The sequence below is a fragment of the Gossypium raimondii genome, chromosome 8 (genome assembly GCF_025698545.1).
Source record: "Gossypium raimondii isolate GPD5lz chromosome 8, ASM2569854v1, whole genome shotgun sequence".
NCBI classification, from domain to species: Eukaryota; Viridiplantae; Streptophyta; class Magnoliopsida; order Malvales; family Malvaceae; genus Gossypium; species Gossypium raimondii.
This window is the reverse complement of record NC_068572.1, coordinates 40,384,881-40,412,592: the sequence shown is the minus strand read 5'-3', so window position 1 is coordinate 40,412,592 and position 27,712 is coordinate 40,384,881. Positions and strand designations below refer to the sequence as shown.

General features: G+C 38.2%; 3 protein-coding genes across 9 annotated transcripts; 1 reads left to right on the top strand and 2 right to left on the bottom strand.

The window, feature by feature from the left end:
• Nucleotides 1-5,602: 5,602 nt before the first annotated feature.
• Nucleotides 5,603-7,591, bottom strand: LOC105793312 (uncharacterized). Its single transcript, XM_052634843.1, has 2 exons — nt 7,394-7,591; nt 5,603-7,270 (listed from the first exon to the last, which is right to left on the bottom strand). Exons 1-2 carry the CDS (start codon nt 7,589-7,591, stop codon nt 5,603-5,605), a joined length of 1,866 nt encoding a protein of 621 aa, XP_052490803.1.
• A 7,973-nt stretch (nt 7,592-15,564) lies between these two features.
• On the top strand, nt 15,565-17,909 carry LOC105791442 (peter Pan-like protein). The gene is made up of 7 exons (XM_012619507.2): nt 15,565-15,700; nt 15,883-16,074; nt 16,179-16,409; nt 16,635-16,727; nt 16,823-17,010; nt 17,117-17,310; nt 17,509-17,909. Exons 1-7 carry the CDS (start codon nt 15,683-15,685, stop codon nt 17,649-17,651), a joined length of 1,059 nt encoding a protein of 352 aa, XP_012474961.1. The 5' UTR covers nt 15,565-15,682; the 3' UTR covers nt 17,652-17,909.
• A 142-nt stretch (nt 17,910-18,051) lies between these two features.
• Nucleotides 18,052-22,108, bottom strand: LOC105791441 (E3 ubiquitin-protein ligase RFI2). 7 transcript variants are annotated; one of them, XM_012619506.2, is made up of 7 exons: nt 21,731-22,087; nt 21,196-21,368; nt 20,514-20,575; nt 19,658-19,683; nt 19,334-19,555; nt 19,174-19,258; nt 18,052-18,870 (listed from the first exon to the last, which is right to left on the bottom strand). In XM_012619506.2, the coding sequence occupies exons 1-7, from the start codon at nt 21,924-21,926 to the stop codon at nt 18,441-18,443; spliced, it is 1,194 nt and encodes a 397-aa protein (XP_012474960.1). In that variant the 5' UTR covers nt 21,927-22,087; the 3' UTR covers nt 18,052-18,440. The 7 variants fall into 7 exon arrangements, with proteins under 7 accessions (XP_012474960.1, XP_012474959.1, XP_012474958.1 ...); XM_012619505.2 differs by having other exon boundaries at nt 19,174-19,555; nt 20,514-20,572; nt 21,731-22,108; XM_012619504.2 differs by having other exon boundaries at nt 19,174-19,555; nt 21,731-22,086.
• Nucleotides 22,109-27,712: the final 5,604 nt, after the last annotated feature.

Sequence of the window (27,712 nt, the reverse complement as noted above, 5' to 3'; positions counted from 1 at the left end):
CTGCAACTTCAGGGAGACAAGACCTGTAGCTTCAATTTGTTCTGCTACAACTTAAGGATAAATCTGACGCGATCTGCTCTACTGCAACTTCAGAGAGATGAGATCTGTGGTTTTAATCCACTCCATTGCAACTTCAAGGAGATTGGATTGGTTACTTCAGTCTACTCCACTACAACTTCAGGGAGATAAGACTTGTATCTTCGATCTACTTCACCACCGGTATGGGAAGACAAGATCTGCTTTCTTTGATCTACTCCACCACCAGTATGGGGAGATAGAATTACTGGCTTCAATACACTCCACCGCAACTTCGTGGAGGTAAAATCGCCATCTTCGATCCGCTCCACTCTCGCTTAGGGAGGCAAGATCTGTAATCTTCAATTTGTTCAACTGCCATGTTGGGGAAACCAGATCCGCCGTCGTAGGTTAAATCTATTCCGCCGCATCGTTAGGGAAATAAGATCTGCCATTGTGGCCTCAATCTTTTCAATTGTAATATCAGGGAAACCAGATCCGCCGTCGTAGCTTCAATCTGTTCCACTGCACTGCTAAGTAAGATCTGTCGTTGTGGCTACAATCTTTTCAATTGTAATATCAGGGAAACCAGATCCGCCGTCGTAGCTTCAATCTGTTCCACTGCACTGCTAAGTAAGATCTGCCGTTGTGGATTCAATCCTTTACTTTTCAACCCGCTCCATTGTTACTCAGGGAGAGAAGGCTTTACGATTTCACCGATCTGCTCTCTGTGGAACATGACCTGTATGACTCACTTTGTGAACCTAATTATGCCTAATGATTATGATGTCATGATCTAATGTATCAAATGTTCGTAACTAGGCATGTATGAATGACACTTGAATGTTGTCATGTAAAATGAATATTAAATGTTTGAAGTCATTATTGCTCATTAAGGCTTCCTTTGCGGCAACAACGCTTCATCAAAACTTGGAAATCTTAATCTTAACTCTTGACCCCTAGATATCTTCGACCTTTTAACCCGGTGAAGTCTAAACAATAGTCCTGCTTCAGGCTCCTGCATTATTTAGAGATCTCTAGAGCAATATGAAAAAAACTTCCCTTGTGAAAGTTTTATTATTCCATTAATCGTTATTCTAATGCAACATGTTTGCGAGAGGATTACAACGATGAATGAAACAAAAATAATTTGGGAGCATAGCTCGCAATGGGTTGTCAATGATAGAAGAATTGTCAGGGACATTTACATTAACAACAAATTCAATATAGAAACTATGAACATGTGCCCAGATATATCTCGCTTGAATTTCTCCATACGACTTTGAAGACCCCTTTTGAATTCAAAACATGTTTAGGAAATTCACAGTATTTTGTTGATGCCCCAAGATGTCGTCTATTCCTTTCTGCCGATTTAGGTACCACAAGACTACTACGTGACAATCAAAATTTGAGCCGCCCTTTTCGGGTTTTCAACTCAAATCCCCTTTGGTCTCAAGGTGCCCTTTGCGGGTTTTCACCCAAGCCTCTCCATTTTTTTTTTTGGAATCAAAGCGCCCTTTGCAGGTTTTCACATTGGTTCCCTCCTTTCTTCAAGTAAAGTACCTCTTCACCGAATCTGAATTTACCGGATTAGGCAAGTTTTTCCCGTCCATTTCAGCTAGGATCAAGGCTCCTCCCGAAAAGGCCTTTTTTACAACATAAGGGCCCTCCCAATTCGGCATCCATTTCCCCCTAAAATCTTTTTGTAGAGGAAGAATTTTTCTCAACACCAGGTCCCCCTCGTGAAATTCTCTAGGTCGGACCTTCTTGTTGTAGGCTCGCATCATTCTTTTCTGGTACATCTGACCATGCTGAATAGCTTTTAGCCTTTTTCCCTCTATCAAGTTCAACTGATCGTATCGAGATTGAACCCATTCCGCTTCATCCAATTGTAGCTCAGACAAGACCCGGAGAGAAGGGATTTCAACTTCGATGGGCAAGACTGCCTCCATGCCATAAACTAAGGAGAAAGGCGTTGCCCCGGTGGAGGTCCGAGTTGACGTTCGATAAGCAAGGAGGGCAAACGGTAATTTCTCGTGCCAGTCCCTGTAAATCTCAGTCATCTTCCCTACAATCTTCTTTATGTTTTTATTGGCCGCTTCTACTGCACCATTCATTTTCGGGCGATACGGCGACGAATTGTGATGTCTGATCTTGAATTGACTACAGACTTCTGCTATGGAGCTGTTATTTAAGTTCAACGCATTGTCGGATATGATTCTTTCAGGCATTCCATACCGACATATGATCTCCCTTTTCAAGAACTTACTGACTGATGACTTTGTAACATTAGCATACGAAGTAGCTTCTACCCATTTGGTGAAGTAGTCAATAACCACGAATATGAAACGATGCCTATTTGAAGCCTTCGGCGATATTGGCCCGATAACATCCATACCCCACATGGAGAAAGGCCATGGAGAAGTCATGAAATGAAGAGGTGAAAGAGGTGCATGCATTTTATCACCATAGATTTGACATTTATGGCACTTCCTGGAATGATTGATGCAATCCCCTTCCATGGTAGACCAATAGTACCCGAATCTCATAATCTGCCTAGCCATTGTGAACCCACTGGCATGTGTTCCGCAGATGCCCTCATGGACTTCTTCTAGAATTTTCTTTGCTTCTACGGCGTCCACACATCTTAGCAGTACCTGATCTTTTCCCCTCTTATACAAGATCTCCCCATCTAAGATGTAATCAATGGCTAGTCTTCTCAGAGTCCTCTTTTCATTCTCTGTTGCCTGGCCGGGATACTCACGATTTTTCACATACCGTAGTATATCCTGATACCAAGGACTATCATCGATTTCCCCTTCTTCAATATTGTAACAATGAGCCGGGTCTTCATAGATACTTATTTGGATTGGTTTCATATCCCCATGTCTGTTCAGCTTGATCATAGAAGCTAAGGTAGCTAGTGCATCAGCCATCTGGTTCTCATCTCGTGGGAGATAGCAAAAGGTGATGTCCTCAAACTCCTTAATCAATTCGATGACCAACTTTCGATAACCGATTAATTTGGGATCTCTCGTTTCCCATTCACCCCTGAGCTGATATATCACCGAGCTGATATATCACCAATGCTGAATCTCCATAGACCTCTAGCACTTTGATTCCTCGCTCTATAGCTGCACGAATACCCATGATGCACGCTTCGTATTCTGCCATATTGTTTGTACAATCAAAATCCAATTTGCAGATGAAAGGATAATGATCACCATTCGGGGATACTAAGACTGCCCCAACTCCATTGCCCACAGCGTTCGAGGCTCCATCAAAGTTTAGCTTCCAACTGTGACCTTCTTGGGAACTTTCTTCAGTAGAGGCTACATACAACAAGTCTTTATTCGGAAAATCAAAACTTAACGGTTCGTAATCCTCCAAAGCCCTGCTAGCAAGAAAGTCAGCAATTGCACTCCCTTTCACAGCCTTTTGGCTCACATAGACAATATCAAATTCAGACAGTAAGATCTGTCATCTGGCCATTCTCCCATTCAAAGTAATTGACTCCATCATATACTTTAACGGGTCTAACTTTGAGATCAGCCAAGTCGTATGATATAACATGTACTGCCTTAATCTTCGGGTTGTCCAAATCAAAGCACAGCATAATTTCTCAATAGGCGAATATCTCATTTCACAGTCAGTGAATTTCTTGATGAGATAATATATCGCCCTTTCTTTCCTCCCCGTTTCATCATGTTGACCTAACACACACCCCATGAAATTGTCGAATACCGTTAGATACAATATCAGAGGCCTATCCGGGTTAGGTGGTGACAGCACTGGAGTATTAGACAAATACCGCTTCACCTTGTTAAAAGCTTCTTCGCATTCCTCATCCCAAGTACCAGGATTATGTTTCTTCAGAAGACGAAATATAGGGTCACATTTCTCGGTCGGGCCAGAAATGAACCTAGCGATGTAATTGATCTTCCAAGGAAACCTCGAACTTCTTTTCGAGTGCGAGGTGGAGGTAAATCTCGATTGCCTTGACTTTGTCTGGGTCAATCTCGATTCCCTTTTCACTGACCACAAAGCCTAACAATTTTCCTGACTTGGCCCCAAAAGTACACTTCGCCGGATTAAGCTTGAGCTGGAACTTTCTCAATCTTAAGAATAATTTTCTCAAGACCTGCACATGTTCCTCCTCCGTTCTGGACTTCGCGATCATATCGTCAACATAAACTTCGATTTCCCTGTGCATCATATCATGGAACAAGGCTACCATAGCTCTTTGATATGTCGCTCCCGCATTCTTTAATCCAAACGGCATCACTTTATAACAAAACGTCCCCCATAACGTAATGAACGTAGTCTTTCTCGTGTCATCAGGATGCATCTTTATCTGATTGTACCCCGAAAAGCCATCTATGAAGGAAAATAATGAAAAGCCCGCAGTATTGTCTACCAATGTGTCGATGTGGGGCAATGAGAAGTTGTCCTTTGGACTAGCCTTATTCAAATCCCTGTAGTCCACACACATTCGCACCTTCCCATCTTTCTTCGGAACTGGTACAATGTTGGCCACCCACTCAGAATACTTGACCTCTTGTAGAAATCCGGCATCAAACTGCTTTTGGACCTCCTCCTTTATCTTCAACACGATATCAGGCCTCATTCTTCTGAGCTTTTGCTGCACTGGCTTGCAATCTTCTCTTATAGGAAGACGATGGACTACGATGTCAGTACTCAATCCCGGCATATCCTGGTATGACCATGCAAACACGTCCTTGAACTCTCGGAGTAATTCGATGAGGTCTTGTTTTGTCTTTGCAGAGATATTCGACCCGATCTTCACCTCTTTACCTTCCTCCAAGCTCACAATTTCTATTGATTCCCTGTGGGGTAGGATTTGCTTCTCGGCCATTTCTACCATCTTCAACAAGTCAGGAGACAAACCACAGTCCTCTTCATCCTCAAAATCATGCGATCCCTCTAAACACATATTTCGTTCAAAAGGGGACTCTGAATTTGTAAGAGTGGCATTCGTATCATTGATATCGTAAGACCTGTTATAAAGACAATATGGATTCAAGAATTTGTTCAGTGCACTATGGTCATGCATGAAATGCAAGTGGGGTTTGGAAAAAATTCAAAGTAGAGAAAGATTTGCTCCAAAAATGACTGCAAATATGAACTTTATTAAAATAACGATTTTCTGGACATGAGCCTATTTCACAAAGGAATCCTTGTCACTTCTAGGCTAGAAAGCAATAAGGGTGTTTTGGACATTACTCGAGGAAACCCTAAAACTACGGTGTTTCTTCCGCATCCAGTTGTTTAGCTCCCTTCCAGGCTCGAAGGACGAATACAGCAAGGCTCTTCCTCGTGTCGCTTCTTTATACACGGCATGAATACTCCCTAGCTCGTGTTAATACTTCGACCCTTGATAGAGGAAACCTCCCGATACAAAAGTCTTGGATAGGTGAGGAAAGGTCATGGGTTCCAATTGACTTCATCCCCTATCAAACGAGCCCTTCTTCTCTCACGCTTCTTTTCTTGCTCTATTTTCCTCTGCCTAGCATCTCGCTTGTATCCTAAGCCAAAACGGTCCTGCTTGTCTTTCACTACTGGAGCCTCAACTTGGCCTCAAGATACTTCTCCAATCCTTTTTCGCAAAACTCCCTTCCCATCGTCGGGCCAGTGGACCCATCCTTGTGGTCTTTGATATTCTCGGCATCGGGATCTTGCTTCCCTCCAGGATGAATGTTGCATTTACAAATTCCAAGGAACGGAAAGAGCACTCGATTGCATCATCCCTCATCTCCAAATAAGGCGCATCGTTAGTCACAGATGCAATGATATCCTCCTTAGCATCTATCGTCACTACCCGGCCCTCTGACACCAGCTTCAGTTTTTGATGTAACGATGACGGTACCGCACCTGCTGAATGAATCCACGGCCTTCCTAATAGGCAACTGTAAGAAGGCTTGATGTCCATAACCAAGAAGTCTACCTCATAGACAGTTGGGCCAATTAACAAGGGTATGTCAATTCTTCCCATGACTTTCCTCTCGGTGCCATCAAATGCTCTCACCACATTCTGACACGATTTTATATGCGAGCTATCCACAGGTAGCCTGTTGAGTGTGGACAGGGGCAATACATTTAATGCCGATCCATTGTCTATCAGAATTCCCTGCAATATGCATCCTTTACACCTTGCAGTGATGTGTAAAGCTCTAGTAGATCCCATACCCCCAAGTGGTATTTCATCATCGCTAAAGGAGATGAAATTATCAGCGCTTATATTACCGACTAGTCGATCCAACTTGTTAACAGAGATATCATCGGCCACATAAGTTTCATTTAGCACCTTCAGTAGTGCATTACGATGTCCCTCCGAGTTCAGGAGTAAAGCTAGCACAGATATGCGAGCAGGTTGTTTGTGCAGCTGATCCACAACGCTGTACTCGCTATGCTTGATGAACTTCAAAAACTCTCTAGCTTCCTCCTCATTGATTGGTTCATTGACCAACAATTCGGGTTCAACCGTCTTCTTCTTCTTCCCAATCGAAGTTTCTTCTCTTATTGGCTCTACTCGAGCCTTCACCTGTTCGTGGTGCCTTCCTTCATCCTGCTTCTCTCTATTGATTACATCCTCCTTCCCCGGGATTGTCACATTACAATCGTAATTCCAAGGAACCCTCCTGTTATCTTTGTAAGTAAACACGGTCAGTTTTTGAATGATTACTCTTGGTGTTGTTCGTGCCCCAACCTCACTGTTCTGAGGTCGCGAGATGATGACCATAGGGCGGTTAACCTTCGGGACCCCCAACGCCAACTCTGATGCGCATACATCACTTTCCTTCTGAACCCCCTCACAAAATTCCATCTCCTTGTTATCCATCATACCCTGTACCACGGCTCTGAACTCCGTACACTCTTGGATTTCATGCCCCATTTCGTAGTGGAACTCACAGTAATTCCTCCTCTTCTCATAGTTTTCTCTCGAAACTATTAGCCCCCTTTTCACCATCTCTTTCCAGACCCATCTCAAGGAAGTCTTCACGTCCGCAATGTCTGCCCTGATTTTTCTGTCCTCGCCCATCATATTTATTCCGCTGTCAGTATGGTTGGGTAATGGATTTTCTACTTTGGTGGCTTCATCAAATTTAACGACACCCATACCAATGAGTCTTTCAACTAACTTCTTGAAGGCGGTACAATTTTCTATAGAATGCCCCGTGATTCCCGCATGATAGTCGCACTGTGTATTTGCGTCGTACCATTTGGGGTACGGGGGCTATAAGGGCTTCAGATAAAATGGGGAGACTATGTGTGCGTCGAATAAATTTCGATATAGTTCCTTGTATGACATAGGAATTTGCGTGAATTGAGGCCTCTCCGTATTTCACCTTGTAACGACCTCCTGTCTCGACGAGCTTTGTTGATTGGCAGCCGTCTTTCCTGGCTGACTCACTGTTACTGACTTCGAGTAGCCCTTGTTGTACATGCTCGTGTTGTTCACCTCACTCTCCTTCCTCCTCGAGGCTGATCTTCTGTTACTCTCTCCAGCATCGATCTTCCCACTCCTGATGGCGTTCTCAATCATCTCGCCGTTCATGACTATGTCAGGAAAGCTTTTTGTGGCACTTCCTAACATATGTGTAATGAACGGTGCCTTCAGGGTGTTAATGAACAACATGGTCATTTCCTTTTCCAGGAGCGGTGGTGAACTTGGACCGTGACCTCCCTCCATCTCTCGTGCGCATCGCTCAAGCTTTCACTCGGTTTTTCTCCATGTTCTGAAGGGTGATTCTGTCAGGAGCCATGTCAGCCACATGACTATATTGTTTCATGAATGATTGTGCCAAGTCCCTCCATGATCCAATCGTGGCACGACTCAACTGATTGTACCACTTGGATGTTGCCTCAGAAGGTCGTCCCAAAGCAGTGTATCAGGAGTTGGTCGTTGTTAACATAACCCGTCATTCGCCTGCAGAACATGGTGATGTGAGCTACTGGGCAGCTTGTCCCATTGTACTTCTCGAATTCAGGCATCTTGAACTTATGAGGGAGAACAAGATCCGGCACCAAACTCAGCTCTTTTGCGTCAATGCCTCGATAACTTTCAGTGACTTCCATCGCTTTGAACTTCTCCTCGAGCCACTTGCATCGATCCTCTAACTGTTTCGGTAATTCCACCTTTATTCTTTCTTTCTCAGCCACTTCGTCAAAGTCCGGAATGGCAGGGTTCACGGGGTTGTTTTCGGGATTAAAACCCGGCCCAGTTTGGAGGTTCGAAACACCAGCTCGAAATTGCTGAGGTATGATGGTGACAGTGGATTTGCGCGGGTATTCAGCTTGAACTCGCTCATGTGGAGGGGTGAAACCTGGAGGATAGAAAAGTTCTTCATCATTTCCCTCATCGACATCTGTCATGGGGCCCTTTCCTTTGTCACCTCCCTTAGTTATCAGTCGGGTTAACTTTGCCACTATGTCCTCTTGAGATTCCCGCATCTTCTCAGACATCTCCTGTTTCATCTTGTCTAACCGTTCCTGCATTTGTAGCTGAAGCCGGTCTTGCATCTCCTTCTGCATCTGCTCGAGCTTTCTAATCTCGATCCATATCTTTTGTCTTTGCTCGAGTCTTCAGTCGGTGTCGGGTTGGTTGGTTGGTTTCCAGGTTAACTGAGCAATAATTTTGACTTATTAGGATTTAATAAAGGTCTTTAATGCATATGATGTGATGCTAATGCATATGATGCGATGCATGAGGTGAATGCAAAAAAGGCGTTAATTATAATTCAATTCCACTCAGAAAACTTTACTAGAGAGAAAATTTCTTTACATAAAACAGCTATAAATACGGCTTTGCCCTAACACTTAGAACTTTAATCTCCCTAAGTAATGATGCCAACTTCTGCCCCTGATCTGATTCTGATTCATACTTCACACTTAGTACATCAGCTTGTACTGCCAAAGTCTGCAAGTGCTCAGCTACCCCTTGGATCTGAACCACGGCTTCTCCCATGATGTGATCCCTGCTTGCAACTTGATCCTGAAGATGGTGAAGCTGTTCATTTTGATGATCTTCATTTGCTTTCAGATGTTCAATTCGAGCTTCATAGTCTTGTAACATTGCCTCCAGTTCGGCCACCCTAGCATTCAATTCATCATTTTCGCTCTGGCTTTCGGACAAACTCCTCTCAAAGGACTTATTTTGCTTTTGAGCCTCCTGAAATCTCTTTTCCCACCTAGCAGCCCTAACTTTTTCCTCTTGGATTTCTAGACGCCACTGCTCTGACGTTTTCCCCAACCCAGCAGTCCTCATTGATAGACGTAGCTTCTTATAGTCTACCTTCAAGCTATCCAAGTCTTCCTCAACTTTACGTTTTCCCTTTCTTAGGTTCTCGGTTTCCATCTTATGAACATCCATGTCCAACTTCAGGCTTACCTTCTCCTCTTCCATTTGCTCTATCTTTTTCTCGAGCTCAGAATTCCTTCTTTCAAAATCCTGCTTTATAATTTCTAGCTCGGAAGGGATAACACGCGCATGTTCTTCTGCCAACTGATCATCTCCTTGACTAGGCCTAAGTATGTTGTCATTGATCCTCTTACCTAGCCACTCGATATATTCAGGGGTCACCGATGGACCTACTGTCAATCTCTTCATTCGCCGAGGCTGCTTCCAAGCGTTAGTCATTTCTCGAATCTTCTTCTTATAGCCTTCACATTTGTACGAGAATTCACTTTGAGCTAACCCTTGAGTTGTAGGTACGAACTGCCTTGACCTATACTGCCTTAGCACCAGCAACGGTGCGTAGCCAATAGCTCCCCAAGTCCCAAGTAGAGGGACCTAATCAAAATCTCCACACCTATACAGGATCTCGTTGGTCAACATCCAAGGAGCTCTCCACTCAACATCCTCCTCTTGAAGATTTTGAAGCACTGCAATCCATTTCCCTTCTGAAATATCAGTCCGCCTCGGTATCGCCACTATTTCTTTCAAAGGTGAATAACTTTCAGAGAAAACCCGATAAGAAACCTTATCCACCCTCTCGAAGTGACTGTGAAACCATGCTAAGAGAAGCTGCGCACATCCAATGAATCTGCCCTCACCTGCTCTTCGGCATTCGTTTAGAGACCTAAAAGTTTCTGCCAAGATTGCTAGAATTGGCGTGACCCCTTTGTCAAGTCGATCAAAGAGATCAGAAACTGCTTTGTCAACGTGCCCCAAGGCCTTGGGAAAGATAACCAAACCGTAGTACTCAAGGCAAAGACATCAACTTTCTTTCTCGTATCTGGGTGAGCTAAAATTAAATCTTTCAAGTTCTTCCACGGAATACATTTGCTATATCCCTTCTGTTTGATTCGTACTGTAACCCATTGCTCACTCATCCCAGTTATATTCACCAACTTCTTCAGAAAAGTTGGAACATTAGCAGCTCTTGAATAGGCTTTGTCCACTTGAATTTTTGAACAACGAAGCAATGCCGTGTATTCCTCTACTGTAGGCACTAAATCAACACTTCCAAAGGTAAAACAACAATAAGCCGAATTCCAAAATTGGGCTAAGGCACGGAACAAGCGCTTATCCACCTTTACGTCAAGCAAGTAAGCTAAGTCTCCATAGCTAGAGCAGAAGAGCTGTTTAATCTCATCATTCCACTGATCCCAAATTTCCTTTAGTTCCTGTAGGTTATTCTGAGTCACACTAACGCGAGTGAAGTCCCACAGCTCTGACACGTATCCTTCGGCCAAACTATCACCTTTCTCATGCTGTGTTATCTCAGACCAAGTTTGGACAGCCGCATTATCTTCCACCTTATCAAGAAACCCTTTTTCCATGATAAGCTTTCTGTCTAGCAACCCTTTTAGGATGAAATGTTATGCTATCATGATGTCATACAAATAACACAAAAGAAACCCAAGTCAGTATCACATATAAAGATATAAACAAACATAAAATAGCAAGAAACACCTAAACAGGAATCCCCTAGGGTTTTGGGATAGCTCTACCTAGGTTAAGTTCCTAAAGCTCACTATATGGGGTTTAGTTTCTAGAGTAAGGGTACCCAAACCAGCAGATTCCTCGATCCTCACCCATTATAGACTCATGTGGATCGAGTTCGGTTCAGGGGGACACATTTCCCTATGGCTGCACGGAGATGAAAATCTCACGAAGACATAGGTACGGATGTATCCCGGAAGCGATCCACTACCCTGCACGGAGGTGAAAACCTCACGAAGGACTAGTTTCTCGCTCCCACTTAAGGGTAAAATGCAAAAATGCAAATGCAAATGCAAAATTTCCAACATACCATGGTAAAAGAAAATATGAAGGGAAATCATGATTTTTAAACTTTTGATGTTCGACACAAAGACAAATATAATCAGTTTATGGCTCGACTCTCTACGTCCCCAGCGGAGTCGCCAAGCTGTCGAAACCGTTTTTTGAAAACAAAAATTTAGTTGTCGACTTTAAAAACAAAAACTGGAGTCGCCACCGATCCTTTATTAAGGTGTGACCGGCCCACCTTAAAAATTATTTTGGTCTGCGAATTTTGAAAACATAAGTCCGGGGTCAGTTACGCATGAGGAAGGATTAGCACCCTCATAACGCCCAAAATTGGTACCAAATTGATTATTTGATGTCTTAATGTCGAAAGTTAAAAAGATTTTAAAATAAGCTTGAATGATGAAATTTGCAAAAGGATATCCAACTGTTCAAGTCATGTACAGAAATCGAGTCCCAATACGTTAGGGTACAATTCCTCATAATTCCCAAACTTGAATATCACTTTTATTTTATCGAAAATCTTCATTTCGAGAAAATAACATGCCACACCCAATACGTTAGGCCACAACAAATTAAGTTCCCAAAAATGACTTTTATGCATCCTGAATAAGAAATATTCTTGGTCATTTAGGATTGACTAAGAAAACCGGAACCCAATACGTTAGGGCTCAATTTCCCTCGAAAATCCCAAACTTCCAAAAATGCTTTTATCCAAAAAAACCTTTAAATCAAGAAAATAACTTTGATGAATGGTTAAAACCAAATTATATTTTCAAAAGGGTATGTTAAAAAGTTAATATACAATATGATACAAATCCTTTAATTTACAGCATATACGAATAAATATTTACAAATATAAATATACAAATACAATATAACTAGTAAAATTACAAATATATATACACATATACTAACACATATACAAGTATATGTATAAATAGGAGGAATAAAATATATCCAATGCAACAAGCACCAAAACATATATTCAAAATAAAATAAAAAGGGAAAATGTATATATTTACAAAAGTAAAGTAAAACCAATGTTTTCAAAAATAAAATATAAAAGATATATATGTTTTGTAAAAAAATACATGTATTTATAAAATAAAAAGAATATGTTAAAAATATGAAAAGGTATACGTATGTATGTAGAAGTAAAGAAGTAGAAAAAAAAATAAAAAAAGTGTATTAAATGTGAAATGGCTTAAAACCGTATATATTAAAAATTGCATATATATCATTTATAAAAGTAGGCGTATGCACCATATATAAAAACATTTATAAATATACTATGTAAAAACTGTGCGTGTATGAATATATAGAGGTAATGATAATAACTATGACAATAAATAATATAACAATATGAAATAATGATAAATATTTAAAAGAATAAAAATTAAAAAGCAAAATGGACTAAATTGAACTTAAAAACAACAAAAATGGGGTAGATTTGAAAATAAATAAGAGAGGGCAAACTTGAACACGCGAACAATTATGGGGGACTAAAAGGGAAATTAATCCTCCTCCAAAACGCCTGCTTGATGAAGGACCTGAATCGAAACGTCGATCAAATACGCGGCCTATTTTTTAAAAAAACAAACAGGTTTAATTGCAACGCGCCACGAACAGGAGGGACTCAATGCGCAAATGGACCCTATGACGTCAGAGCGCGCGGATCCTCCCCTTCGGGTCGGGTCACCGCGCGGGTCAGGGCCTGGACGAAACGACGCCGTTTTGCATGTTATTTAAAACAATTTTCTCTTTTAAAAATCATTTGAAATCAAATAAAATAAAAAAAACTGAAAAAACCCCTCTGCTAGGGTTTTGAACCCAGGCCGCCGCAACCCACCTTCGCCTCAAGCCTTGGCCCTCCGCCGGACCTCCGATTCGAGCGCGGCTGGGCTTCATCGGCGAAGCTTCGTAGGTAAACCCCTCACCCTTCTTTTGGTATTTTTTTTAAAAAAAATGAAATAAAAAGAATAAAAGCCTATATAAAAAAATGGTTCACCTTAAAAACGTAGGTGTTTCTTTTAATTTCCTTGTGTATTTCCCCCCTCTTTTACAAAAACAAAGGCTTTATATAGCCTCCAAAATCGAAAATAAATGAAGAAAAATCTGCTAATTACTTTGCTATTTTATTTCAATCGGACTCTATTGAGTCTGTTTTTTGCAAGTGACGTGCGCGTGAACGGCGTGCGTGGAGAAGTCGGCCCTGAGACGTGCGGTGCTTGGGGCATCTGCTGGGGCTTACGGCGCTAACCCTGCTAGGGTTTCTGATGCCTTAAACCAATTGGGCTTCGTAGTTGGATTTGGATAAGCCCAATTTTCTATTTTGGGTTATTGTACGGGCTAAGGTTAAATGTTGGGTCTATTAAGCTATTTGGGTATTGGGTTTGTAAAGAATTGGGCCTTTATTTTTTTGCATGCGGGCCCGGGTAAATTGGGTTTGTACAGCTACGATTGGCCAAAAATTTGGTTGAGATGCATTCTTGAATCCTTGGATCCGCATGTAACATCTATACAAACTGCAATACGAATTTATAATTTTTAGCACGTGCCTAATATTTAATTTCAAGTACTAGAATACATATTATATAACTTTGAAATTCATAAACTAACCTCCTATTCAGTTTCTTGATCTAAAGTTAGTCGGATATCCTCAAGCTCGATTGGTATACTATTGTGTCTCGCGGGGTTATTCCACCTATTCAAATAATATAATATTTCAAAATTACAACAATGAAAAATAAAAACGGTAATGATATTGTCAAATGAATTTTACCATATGACAAGTGGGAATTCATAAGGGAGTTGCAATCGGGGGCGTAAAAATGGTAGTCGATACCATGTCTATGATTGAAGGAGCATGCAATCATCAATTTTAGCTTTATTCAATATCCTCACTTAATACATTTCTCGGTACAATGTCACCAGCATCATTGATCCTCGACTAAGTCGTCCCGATTCTTTCAAGTCGACTAGTAGTAGTAGTCACCTTAAATGTACCCGATTGCAAGATTTATCTGGCATTAGCAGACCTCCAATCAACCTTAAGATAATGCGCGTGCGAATTGTTTCTTTTCAACGTCACTTGTAGAAGCCTCGATTGTTTGGAAGTTGTCCTCCAAGCATCTCATCTCGATCTGACTACCCCTAAACCTGTTCGACACCTTCCCTAGTTATTGCTCGCATGTTGCACTATATAAACATAAAAAATTAATAATCTAAACAACATAATAATTAACTATTAAAAAATAAATAATTTAATAAATTTTCTTACCATTTGTAATTGGACGCCAGGGATATGCTTGTCATCAAAACGATTAAGTTGATTTGCCATTTAAAAATTATAACGAAAAGAAAAAATTTGAAAAGAATAAAATTAATAAAATAATTGAGGATCGGAAATTGAAAATTGAAAATTGAAAATTGAAGATTTATAATAGAAAATTGGAATTTGAGGATTGATAATTTAGGAAGGAAGAATGAGTATTGAATATTTGGTTGAAAAGAACGAAGTGTAGAGGGGTTTATATAGGAATTTTTATGGTTGTTGGAGCCCTTGTAGCTGTTGGAAAAGTTATCGTAAGAATAGTTATCGTTGAAAGGAAAACATGTCCTACAGGGCGCGTTTTCACTTCACTTATGTGTTAGTGAAAACATGCCCTGTAGGACGTGTTTTCAGGATAGAGAATAAAAACATCGTAGATCGATAAATATGTTTGAATTCAGTCTACTTTTCTAATTTTTTTTCAGCATATTTACCTAAATTAACCTAAAAAAAAACATTGTTAAGGACTTGAATTTTATTGAAGAATTTTAATAGTGTTAAATCCAAAAGGTAGAATGATTAAATTCTCGTGGTCGAATATGCTCTAAGTTCCTATATTCATTGTACATTTGGAATATAATCCTCTATTTTTCAAATTTCATAATACAAGTCTAATTATCAACACTATTAAAATTTTTCTATTAAAATTGGGTTCATTATACCGCTAATTTTTGTTACATGGCTACCAAATTAGTATTTTTTTTATTTCAAAGCTTTAAACCAGTGGATTTAATAAAAGAATCTTCAATGTATTGACTATTAAATTTAAATTTTGAAATACAAAAAATAAAAAAACTAAATTCTTAAAAATAAATGGAGAAACTAATGGTACAAAATAAAAAGTAAGCGATTCTATGTTAACCTAAAAGTCAGAAACAAATTTTGGGGCTTAAAAAAGTAAATGGGCTGAAAGCTTTAAAACTGGTTAAACCCAAACCAAGTTATTTGCCATATAAACGATAAAGAGCATAATTCCAATTTTGTGAGTGAAAATTGCCCTTTCTCCAAAAACCCAGCCTTAAACCCTTCTTCTCTTTCAATACTCCATTCGAACAGGTTGCGGCGTCTCCCTCATCTGAGCCATGGCTCGTTTCCATAACGTAAGTAATAGCTCTGTTTCTTTAACTTTAGCATTGTGCGACTCTTTTCGAGTCCAAAATTAGTCTACTCAGCTTTGAATTTAGGCCTATTTTTGCACAGTTAGGGTTTTTTGGGGGTTCTTTGTTTTTTTTGTTGGTTTGGTTTAATCATGTTCTGGTATTTGAATTTAAAAAAAAAACAGAGAAAGAAGAAGGTTTTTGTTAAGCCAATTGTCAAAAAGCAGCAGCAACAGCAACCGAATGTAGACCATATCACAGGGAATAAAATCCCGAAGAGTTTTGTGTTTTCGAGGGGGAAGCTTCCTGGTCCTCTTAGGCAACTTCAAATGGATTTGAGAAAATTGATGCTTCCTTATACTGCTCTCAAACTCAAGGTAATTCCTTTACCTCTTTTTTGTTTAAAAAAATTGAAATTTTGTTGTTTAATAAGTTGTCCCTTTAATTAAATTTATTGTTTGTTGTTGTTTAATGGTTGCAGGAGAAGAAAAGGAACAATCTGAAAGACTTTTTGAATGTTGCAGGGCCAATGGGTGTAACCCATTTCCTCATTTTATCTAAAACCGAAACTTCGCCTGTCCTTAGGGTTGCAAAGACCCCTCAAGGCCCTACTCTTACATTTAAAATAGATGAATATTCATTGGCTGTTGATATATCCCAATCTCAATTGCGCCCTCGTTGCCCTCAGGATCTTTTCAAGAATCCTCCTTTGGTAATTTCTTCTACTCACACTGTCTCAGCAGTGGAACTTGTTAGGTTATTGTAATTCTTAACTGCTTGTATAACTTAGAAATGGACGTCTTTTTATGAGCCAAATACTGTTGTGTTTTTTTGTGTTAAAACTAAAGAGAGATTGAAACCTCATGCTTTCTTTGAGTTTATGCCTTAACTTGTATGCAACCTTCATGGTAGTAATTCTGAATATATCTTTGGGCAGATTGTTCTGTCTGGTTTTGCGGCAGCAGATGAACAATTAAGGCTCACGACTACGATGTTCAAGAACATCTTTCCGGATATTGATATCAACACTGTGAGTTCACTTAGACAGTTAAATTATAGTATCTAAAGTGACCTCATTTCTTTTCTTCTTCCCCCTTTAACATTGTTTGGACATGAATGTTTCAGGTTAAACTTTCTTCTTGCCAGAGGATTGTGTTGCTTAACTACAATAAAGACACGAAGCTTATTGATTTTCGACATTATTCTATCAGACTACAGCCTGTTGGTGTCTCGCGTAGAATTCGAAAATTCGTGCAGAACCATCAAGTGCCTGATCTTCGGAATCTTCAAGATGTGAGCGACTTCGTCACTAAGTGAGTATTGTTATGAGCTATACGTATTTATTGTACTGTCCTTTTGAATGGTATACTCTTTGTGATTTGGTTAGTTCTCCTCACTCCTTTGATCTATTATATGAAGAGCGGGTTATGGATCAGAAAGCGAAGCTGATGAGGAAGCTGCAACAGTTACTCTGACTAGCGATCTTAGTCGAGTTAATCGTGCCTCTACAAAAAGCGCGGTTAAGCTTCAAGAAATTGGACCTAGAATGACTCTCCAACTCACCAAAATTGAGGGTGGATTATGTGCTGGTGAAGTTATGTTCAGTGAATATGGTATGTTCATCTATCCTTGTAAATTTTATCTTTTCCTAGAAAATCAGGGAAAACAAGAGAAGAATAAGAATTTATCACGAAAAAGAAAGAAGTCTCTTAACCTTATCATTTACATGCTAGATTATTTTGCTGAGACCTGTTCTATAATGTGCCTTTATCCAACTAGCATATTTATACAACTATTTTGTTATTTATCAGGCAATGGTGGCAATAAGAAAAAGCCAGGCAATGAGGAGGGTAATGAAAAGGAAGACGGTGAGAATGATGGCCAAATGGAGGATAGCGATGAAGATGATGAAGCAGATAACGAGGAAGATATGGAAGAAGGTGAAGAAGATTAGTGCTTTAGCAAAGTGGAAGGTGCAATACAACTTCCATTTTCTGATTAAATGACATGGCACTTGACATTAGCCATGTTCTTTACATGGGGAAGATGCTTATCTGGAGTGAGGATCTGATAAGCTTTTGTGCCAGTTAGCCTCTTATTTTTGCCTTTTTACTTCCCAGCTTTGTCTGTTTCCTCCTGAATTTTGGCTTAAATTTGTTGTAGAAGATCCATAGATTTTGATATAAGAAAGAAAAAGCCCCATTGAAGTCCATATTTTCAACTTTTTTTCTCAAAATATTTGTACTAGTAAATCAATTCACGTTCCTTATGTGGTAATAATATTTTAATAGCATGAACATTGGCATGGTATCTCAGCATGTCAGAGAAACTCCATGCAAGCAGTAGAAGACACATTGAGAGGTTAAAAATACCTGTAGGCTTATATTTGGGAGCATACCAGATACAATAAAGTAATACATATTAAGTTGATTCTGAACCTATTCTATTGAGAAATTTAAACAACATAGATAAGAGATAGATCACTACATCACGTAATGACTAGAGGCATATGACATAGATGGTGCGGTGGAACCGGAAGGAGTTCCCACCGGCCCATCCAATGATGGGTTACTCGATTTCGAGGTCTGCTGACCCCCAAATCTACCATAATTTACAAAATGGGCAAAGTTTGTCACTTCTTGAAGTTTCTTTTTTCATGCCAGTCATAAAGTCTGATGCAAATCGTTTGAAACAAACATGGACAAACAAATTGATAGGCATTTGCAACCAATATGTGACCGGTTCATCTATGGTCGTTCCCAGATCGGTTGCCAGAACCAGAGCCAGATGTAGGACGATATGCCCCCCAACCGGTGACTCTTGACATGGTTCGGAAATGAGACAAACGCTCTCTTTCCAAAGCAATATAATTATTTGGATAAGAGCTTTCTGCTTCCGGTAGGTTCTGTCCAGATGAACTTGATCGAGGGTAGATATAGAAGCCCCCAGTTTGATCAGGTTGTGGGACTGCTGGGGTCATTGGGGCCACACCTCTTATACCAGGAACTACCAGAGCAGGCACACCAGGTCGATTGAATCGCTGTTGATTGAAACGATGTTGCTGTCTATAATAGGCAAGAGATGGCCAGGTTCTATCATGGGTATGAGCACCGCTGCCTGGATGATGATGAAAAACTGAAGAGACAAACGAACTCCCGCCTCTGGAACTGGAGCTGTGAAGAGTAAACAACCATTTAGTTTTCCAATGGTCAACACCATTCGTGATAACAGCAAAATAAGGCAGGTTTTTCCACTCATGTTGGGTATTTTGAATAGAGGAATTCTTCTATGATTTTTAAGACATACTTGCCTAATATCAAGACATATAAAATGAACCATATGCTATCATACGTAGAACGGAGAGCAAATAAATGTGATTATTTTCACATAAATAGAAGCGAATCACCCATGTTTCAATAATAAGTGAAAATAACAAGTATATAACCAAACTCATTTTAGCAGGCATGGCACCTTACCCATGCTCAAAGGGAAAAGGATGTCCAAACAATCTGGGTACAGTTGATGCATCAGGTTCACCATTAGAGGATCTCAGAGCTGCAGCTGGAACAGAAGCCGGATCAGTATTGCCAATATGGCTATTGGATATAGAGAAATTTGGAGAATGGCGGCCCCAACTATGGTATTGGATCCTAATGGTGGGAAAAGCATGGGGGATGAAAATCTCATTGTGTCCAGAGAGGATGTTCCAATGGCGATTAAAGTTGGGATCATCAACACTATCACTATTTCTTAGAGTAGTGGATGGAAGTGGTCCAACATATGCAACATATGAATGAGCCACAGATGAAGCAGCAGCGTGTTCAGCAAATATAGCATGGTGTCCATGTATTTCGTGATCTACATGGAGAAGGATTTCATTTTTGAGTCGCATAGTTGTTGCCTCATTGAGTCACCAGAGAATAGGGAGGAAGAAATCAACAGTAATCATAAAAAACTTACATGTAGTCGATGGAGATTCAACTTCCCTGAAATATATATAAAGAATCATGTCAGAGAGCAGCAAAGGTTTTATGAAAGGAACTGCCCGGCATTTTCAGAAAACAGACAACAAGATTCTTATACAATTGCTTTTCCTTATTGTTTTACAGTATTGTCAAGGCGAACAGGAGAAAATGAGAGATTGGCATTAATAGAAAACAACTGCAGTAGCTGAATCAAAATGGTAGTTCAAAAGATATATAAAAACTGAAAAGAAAGTTCGAAACCTGCAGAACATTCAGAGCTACTTATTATTCTTCTATTATAATTTTAAAACCTTGTATTTGGCAACCAATGTTTGTTAACCCTACTATTCCTTTAAATGACTTCATCTATCCGAGGAAAATTTATCCAAATAAGATTCTCAAAGAAAGGTAGATGTAAATCCCTTAAATTAAAAGTCAGGGATTTTAAAAATATAACAATTTCCAAAGAATGGGTAGCAATAAAACCAATAATCTATTTTCTTTAACTTAAACCAGTTCAAGGTAAGATGGAATCGCTTTAACCTGGTTAGTCTAGTTCCTCAAATTAATTAGAGAGAAATCCTTGACTAGAAACTCTACTCTCAGAGTGAGGAGGCCAATGTTATTTTGGGGGTAAAAAGCTCGAAAGTTAAAGAAATAAATGCCCATACCAACATCAGAAAAAAATATTCCAAATATGCAGCTAAATTGTTGTGAGCAATTATGTTAATATATTCGTCCAGCACTGAACAAACAATTCAAGAGAATGATTTAAAACGGTCCCGCAATTGTAGTACAAGAAAAAATGGTCAAAATGAAACCGACACCACAAAAAGAGAGATATCACTTACTCAGATGATGAACCGATTCTTGTGAATTCGCCATATGGACACCACTGTGCTCTAAATTGCTGCTATAAAAAAAGGTACTAAGACAGTGTGATCACAAAGCTCAAATGAAGAACACATTGTACGCAAGAATTAACCAACACTTACAATAGCTAACAAAAAGTGGATTCAAAGAAGAAAAACATATGGCACCTATACAACAAGTTCTGTAACGGAAAACAACAGAAAGAAGATAAATGAATCACAGTTTTTAAACTTTTCTTTCTGTGAACACCGAAGCTTATATTTATGCATGTTAGTGAGTAGACATGAAGGCCCTGATTGGTATGAAAGATGGAAATGAGATAGGATGGAAAACTTGTTAAGCTAATGGTTAAGCTACAAAGTAGAAAACTAATTATGAATTTTAACCTTCAGATAAATAAATTTTACATCCACAATCCTTTCCGTCCTTTGTACCGAGCAAAGCCGAAGAGTAGCATAAAGATAACACATATCACATGACAAGTCATAATTTATATCGAACTGAGAGACTACGATTTGAGGCATGCCATTAGGTGCATGTCAAGAGTTTGAAAACATAACATCACATCAAGTTAAGAAACAAGCTAATTGCAGAAGCTGATTGATGTATGCTTAATAAACAACAATACCAACAAATAGAAAACATAGGAATTTGCTTTACCATTTCAGAATAAACTGGCTCATAATAATCATCATCAAGATTCCAGTCCTCCATGGTTAGCTCAGGAAGCGATCGGTTGGATCCATTCGCATACAACCACTGACCTTTTTCTACCTTTCGGCAATTCGGGCATTGCATCGCCCCCTTCATATTAAAGGCCGAACCAATGCAATCTGCAAATATGGGTCCAGAAGCAGGAAATAACCCAAACCAACAATGACAAGAACACATAAAATCATGGTTCAAGCAGAAACAGTAAATGCATGAAGTTTGCTTCATCTGTTTAAGGCACTTTCCTTAAAGCTACACATCTTTTTGAATGGCAACCAATTATATCAAATTGACAGATTATTCAACTAGACTTCTATCATCATAATTTCATTGATAAAAAAACCCAGAAATAATTCGCATAAATGATTTTTACCAAAAAAAAAAACGGATGAGATGTTAATAAGCAGCGACAAAACTTACAAAATCATTTTACCCCAATTTAAAAAAAAAAAACAGCATAATTAAGAAAAAAAATGAAAATTACCTAGATGGAATTGATGACCACATAGAAGCTTAGCCCTGGATCTACCTCCAGTATCAGAGACCAAATCAAGGCAAATCGAGCAAGAGATGTCAGAAGAAGATAGGGGAACAGCACTAACATCCCCATCAGGACCGTCCATCAATTGATGATGATCATCATGATCAAGATCAAGTAGAGAGGCTTTGGAGCGCACCATACCCTTTCTTTGAACAATCAAAAAGGCATACAAAAAAGAAAGAAAGAAAACCCAAACTTGAATTTGTAGTGAATGGGGAGGTTTGTGAATCTGCTGTGTGTTTTGGTTTGGATGTGAAGAAATCTATCCGATGTTTCGGTGTCCCACCTGTCAGATTACTTGGATGGGACGTTCAACAGTTTTATACGCTCTGTTGTCTTTTACTGGATTTTCTTGTTTTATATAAATTTTACTTTTAAAAAAAAAAAATTACATTAACGTTGGTATTTTTATTAAATTAAAAAAATCAGCAATTTTTGCCTTTAATCTCTATTACTAGTAAATGCTTCCTTAGCAAATAATAATAACAATTTTATTATTATGTTTATAATAATTTTATTTTTAATAAAATAAATGGTTTAAACTTCAAATTTAAAAGAATTTTCAAAATAGATACATTATTAAATTGGGAGATTTAATATTCTTTAAATCCTAATTTCAACCTTTATGTTGATTTCATAATTTTTCTTTCAATTTATAATTTGGATGTCACATGATTTAATATCACTAAAATGTATTACTACGTAAAAAAAACATATAGTATTATTTTTCTCATGAAAGGATGAAATATTTTTACATTTATTTTAGATTTTTATACGCTTTTTAATAAAATCAAATTTTTATGTTTTATTTTAATTCTCTATAAGAACTTTTCACTTATAAAAGAAACCGTCATTGTTATAAAATACATTATTTACTAAATTATTTCTTTATAATAACATATTATCTAAGTAAAATTCTTAGTATTTCATATAAGTAAGTCATTAATTATAATTTATTAAATAAAATGATCTTAATTAAAATATTGATTTAATAAAATATTTAAATTTTATATGAAAAAGTCTATTAATCATATTTTATCATATGAAATAATTTTCAAGGATTAAAATTAAAGATATCAATTCAATAAGCTATTAAGTTTGCTAATTTAATATTTTATTATGAATCTTGTGGTAAATTAATTAATTCAATTTGATAACTCAAATTGATTAATTGAACTTTTTAAATTTATAATGTAATACCCAATTTGTACCCGGCCCGTACCAAATAAACAAATAAATGAAAACAGTCCATAGAGTCCGATTACAAACGGGCCACAAGGCCCAAACTAAAACAAAGCTAGCCCAAATTACAATGGCCCAAAGCAGATGAAACACCCTAGGGTTTCTAAGCGTCAGTCGCCGCAACTCCAATCTTCCACGTAGGCCGAATCTCCACCCCGAATCTTCATTTGCACACAAAAAAGGAAACAAACAGTATATGGAAAACAAGATCGAAGATTTGCAAATCAAATCAATATAAGCAGATTCGTTTCTTCATATATTTTGAGCATGGCTGTAAAAAGCCATTAAACATACTATAAAAAGGATTCGGAAAAATCAATAAAAGAGGGTTATTATCTTCACAAGCAGAAAACAGAAAATCGAAAACAAACCAAGGTTTATATTCTCTTTTGCTTTAGTTTGTTACCTTATTATTATCATTATTTTTTATTTACATATAAATAAAATAAATAAGAGAAAGAAAGAGAACCTGTGTTTTGAGCCCCAAATCGTCGTGAACGGCGGAGGAAGTCGTCTCCGAGGAAAGACGGCCGGAAACCGAAAGGTTTCCTGGGCTTTTGAGGCTTTTTCGCTTACCTTTTGAAGGTTTTAAACCCAGATTTGGGCTTGGTAGGGTCGAGAGGGTTGAATAGGGTATTTTTCTCTTTTTGGCCATGCAGACGGCGGTCTTGCCAAGAAGGCCGATGGACGGAATTTGGGGAAGGAGAGTGTTTGGGGAAGTATTTTTTTTGGTTTTTTTTAAAAAAGAGGAATGAAAATGAAATTTTTGGAGAGATTTTGGCTTAAATAGCCTAGTGAAACGACGACGTTTCACCAGGCCTCCCCAGATGCCAAAACGACGTTGTTTTGGGGAGGCCGACCCGACTTCGACCCGACCCGGCCTAGGATCCGCGTGTTTTTGAGCGGAGGGATAAATTGCGCTTTTAGTCCCTCCGCCTTTTTAATGTATTTTATAATTAGGTTTTTTTATTTTTTAATTCGCCCTTTAATTTATTTTTAATTCCAATTTAACCCTACTGGAACGACACCGTTTTGGAGGAGAAGGAAAAATTTCCCTTCCAGCCCCTCTATGTAATTCGCGTGTTCGATTTAGTCCTTTTAGCTCTATTTATTTGCGGATTTACTCCAAAATTTTGAATTCCAGTTCAATTTAGTTTTTTTATTATTTATTATTATTAATTAATTCTAGTAATGTGATTATTATTTTTTCATTTATTTTTCCTTTTTTTTTCTAACAAATATTCTTTTATATAAAACATGTGTAATCTATGTTTTTTTTTGTATTTTCGAAAATGCTTAAATACCTATTTATTTTAACATGTATTTTATAATTTATATGTATATACATATTTTCCTACTTTTCTCTATTTTCACAAATGCATTATGTATTTTGTTTATATAAATATTTTATAATCTAATTTTATATATAAATTCATGTGTATTCTTCATAGTTTAATGTGTATATCATGTACCTTTTATTTATTTATTTATTTATTTTTGCTATTTATTTGTGTTTTCGTTTATATTATTTTGCTATTTTATGTGATACTTTGCATGTCATTGTTTATTTTTTTATGTATATTAGTTTTATTTATTTATTTGTATGCATTATTTCTATGCCATTGTAATATTTGTTATTGCATTGTATATTTAATGTAGTATCACATCATTTTTTTACTCGATTTCAAACTTTTCAAAATTGAGATAATGCTTGTATTTAGGATTTTCAAGGAAATTGAGCCCTAACATATTAGGTTCCGGTTTTCTTCGTTAAATCTAACAATCGAGCATTTCTCTTTAATCAAAAAAATAAGAACTCATTATTGGGAATTCAACACGTTGTGTCCTAACGTATTGGATGTGACGCATTGATTTCTCAAAATGAAGATTTTTTCTAAAAAATAATAAAGGAAATATTCCGAGTTTGGGATTTTAGAGGAATTGTGCCCTAACTTATTGAGCTGCGATTTCTTAAATATTGAATAAATGGATATTCTTTTAAATTTTTATTACACGAGTATTCTGGCCTAATTCATTTTTGAGGAAATTAGAATGTCGTGCCCTAACGCATTGGGTGTGACATTTTCTTTCTCTGAAATGATAAGGGTCTTAATACGTAACGTTTTTAAGTTTTTGCTAAGGACTATATATTTTCAAATTTTCGACATTAAGACATTAATTAATTAACTAGATACCAATTTTTGGGCGTTATGAGGGTGCTAATCCTTCCTCATACGTAACCGACTCCCGGACCCATTTTTCTAAAATTCGTAGACCAAAGTCGTTTTTAGGTGACCCAATCACACCTTAATAAAATATTGGTGGCGACTCCAAATTTTCATCGACAACTAATTTTTTTTTTTCAAAAAATAAAAAATGGTTTCGACAACTTGGCGACTCCACTGGGGACATTTTAAAAAAAAAATAAGAGAGTCGAGCCACAAAGTTGATTAATTTTTGTCTTATAGTCGAAAAAATGAAATTCGTTTTAAAAATCCTCTTGCATTCTTGCTTAATTGATTTAAGTACTTTAAATTATTTTGCATTGTACATTACATGTACTGGATAAATTTACCCTCTAAGTGGGAGTGAGAAACTATTCCTTCGTGAGGTTTTCACCTTCGTATAGGATAGTGGATCGCTTTCGGGATATATCAGTACTTATGCCTTCGTGAGATTTTCATCTCCGTATAGTCATAGGGAAAATGTGTCCTCTTGAACTGAACTTGATATATATGAGCCTATAATGGGTGAAATTCGAGGAATCTGCTGGTTCGGGTACCTTTACTTTAGAGCCAAACCGCATACAATGAGCCTTAGGAGCTTGCCTTAGGTAGAACCACACTAAAACCTAGTAGATGTCCTAATAGATGTTTTACTCTTCTTTGATTATATGCTTATATTTGATACTGACTTTTGTGTTTTATTTTGATTGCATGACATGGCATTTCATTTCATCATAAAAGGCGTCAGTTCAGATTCAATTGCTAGATAGAAAGCTTGCCATGGAAAAAGGGTTTCTTGATAAAGTAGAGGACAATACGGCTGTCTGAACTTGGTCTGAAACAACGCAGCAAGAAAGGGGTGATAGCTTGGCCGATGGGTATGTATCGGAATTATGGGATTTTACTCGCATTAGTGTAACTCAAAATAATTTGCAGGAGTTGAAGGAAATCTGGGATTAGTGGAATAATGAGGTTAGACAGTTATTTTATGACAATTATGGGGATTTGCCTTATTTGCTTGATGTGAAGGTAGACAAGCATTTGTTTTGAGCCCTCGCCTAGTTTTGGAATCCTGCTTAGAGCTGCTTCACGTTTGGGAAGGTTGATTTGGTGCCTAAGATAGAAGAATATATGGCTTTACTCCGATGTTCAAAGTTTCAAGTGGACAGGGTTTACTCGAGAGTGGTAAATGTGCCAACCTTTTTAAAGAAACTGATGGGTATAATAGGGATGAGTGAGTAGTGGGTTGCTGCACGGATTAAGCAAAAGGGGGATAGTAAATGCATTCCTTAGAGAAGTTTGAAAGATGTAATTCTAACGCACCCAAACGTGAGAAAGAGGTTAGATGTCTTTGCTTTAAGTATATATGGCTTGGTTGTCTTCCCCAAGGCCTTGGGACATGTGAATGAAGCAGCCACCAATTTATTTGACCGGCTTGATAAGAAGGTTACACCGATTCCGGCAATTTTGGTAGAAACCTTCAGGTCATTGAGTGCATGCCGAAAAATAGGTGAGGGCAGATTCATTGGATGTGCACAACTTTTACTTGTATAGTTTCACAATCACTTTTGGAAGGTGGATAAGGTTTCGTATCGGGTTTTCTCTAAAAATTATTCACCACTAAAGGAGATAATAGCTACGCCGAGGAGAGACGACATTTCGGAGGAGAAGTGGATGGCAATTCTTCAAAATCTTCAGGAGGAAGACGTTGAGTGGAGAGCTCCTTGGTTGCTTCCAGATGAGATCCTGTATAGGTGTAGTAATTTCGATTGAGTTCCACTACTTGGATTTGGGGAGCTATTGGATATGCCCCGTTATTGGTGCTGAGGTATAGGTCAAGATAATTTATACCTACAACCCAAGGGGTAGCTGATTGTGAATTTTCATACAAAGATGATGGTTATAGAAAGAAGATTCAAGAGATGTCTAGCGCGTGGAAACAGATTCGCCGAATGAAAGGTTTAGCTGTGGGTCCGATGACAACTCCTGCGTATAATGAATGGTGGGGTAAGAGAATCAATGACAATATACCCAAGGTAAGTCAGGAAGGTCGCCAGCCAATAGAGGAACATTTACAAGTTATCCCTTCTGAGTTGGAAATCATAAGACAAGATTTTGAGAGAAGAAATGTAGATTTAGAAAAGAAGATCGAGCAAATGGAGGAGGAAAAGATGAACTTGAGATTGGACATAGATGTCCAGAAGCTTGAAACTGAGAAATTAAGAAAAAAAGAAAAATAAGGCTGAGGAGGAGCTGGGTAGTCTGAAGACGAATTATAAAAAGTTGCGTCTGTCAATGAGAACTGCCGGGCTGGGAAAAACGTCAGAACAGTGGTGAGCAGAAATTCGAGAAGAAAAGGACAAAGCCGATAGATGGGAACAGAAATTCCAAGAAATATAGAGGCGAAACGAGGCTTTAGAAAAGAGTTTGTTAGAAAGCCAAAAGGAAAAGGGTGAGT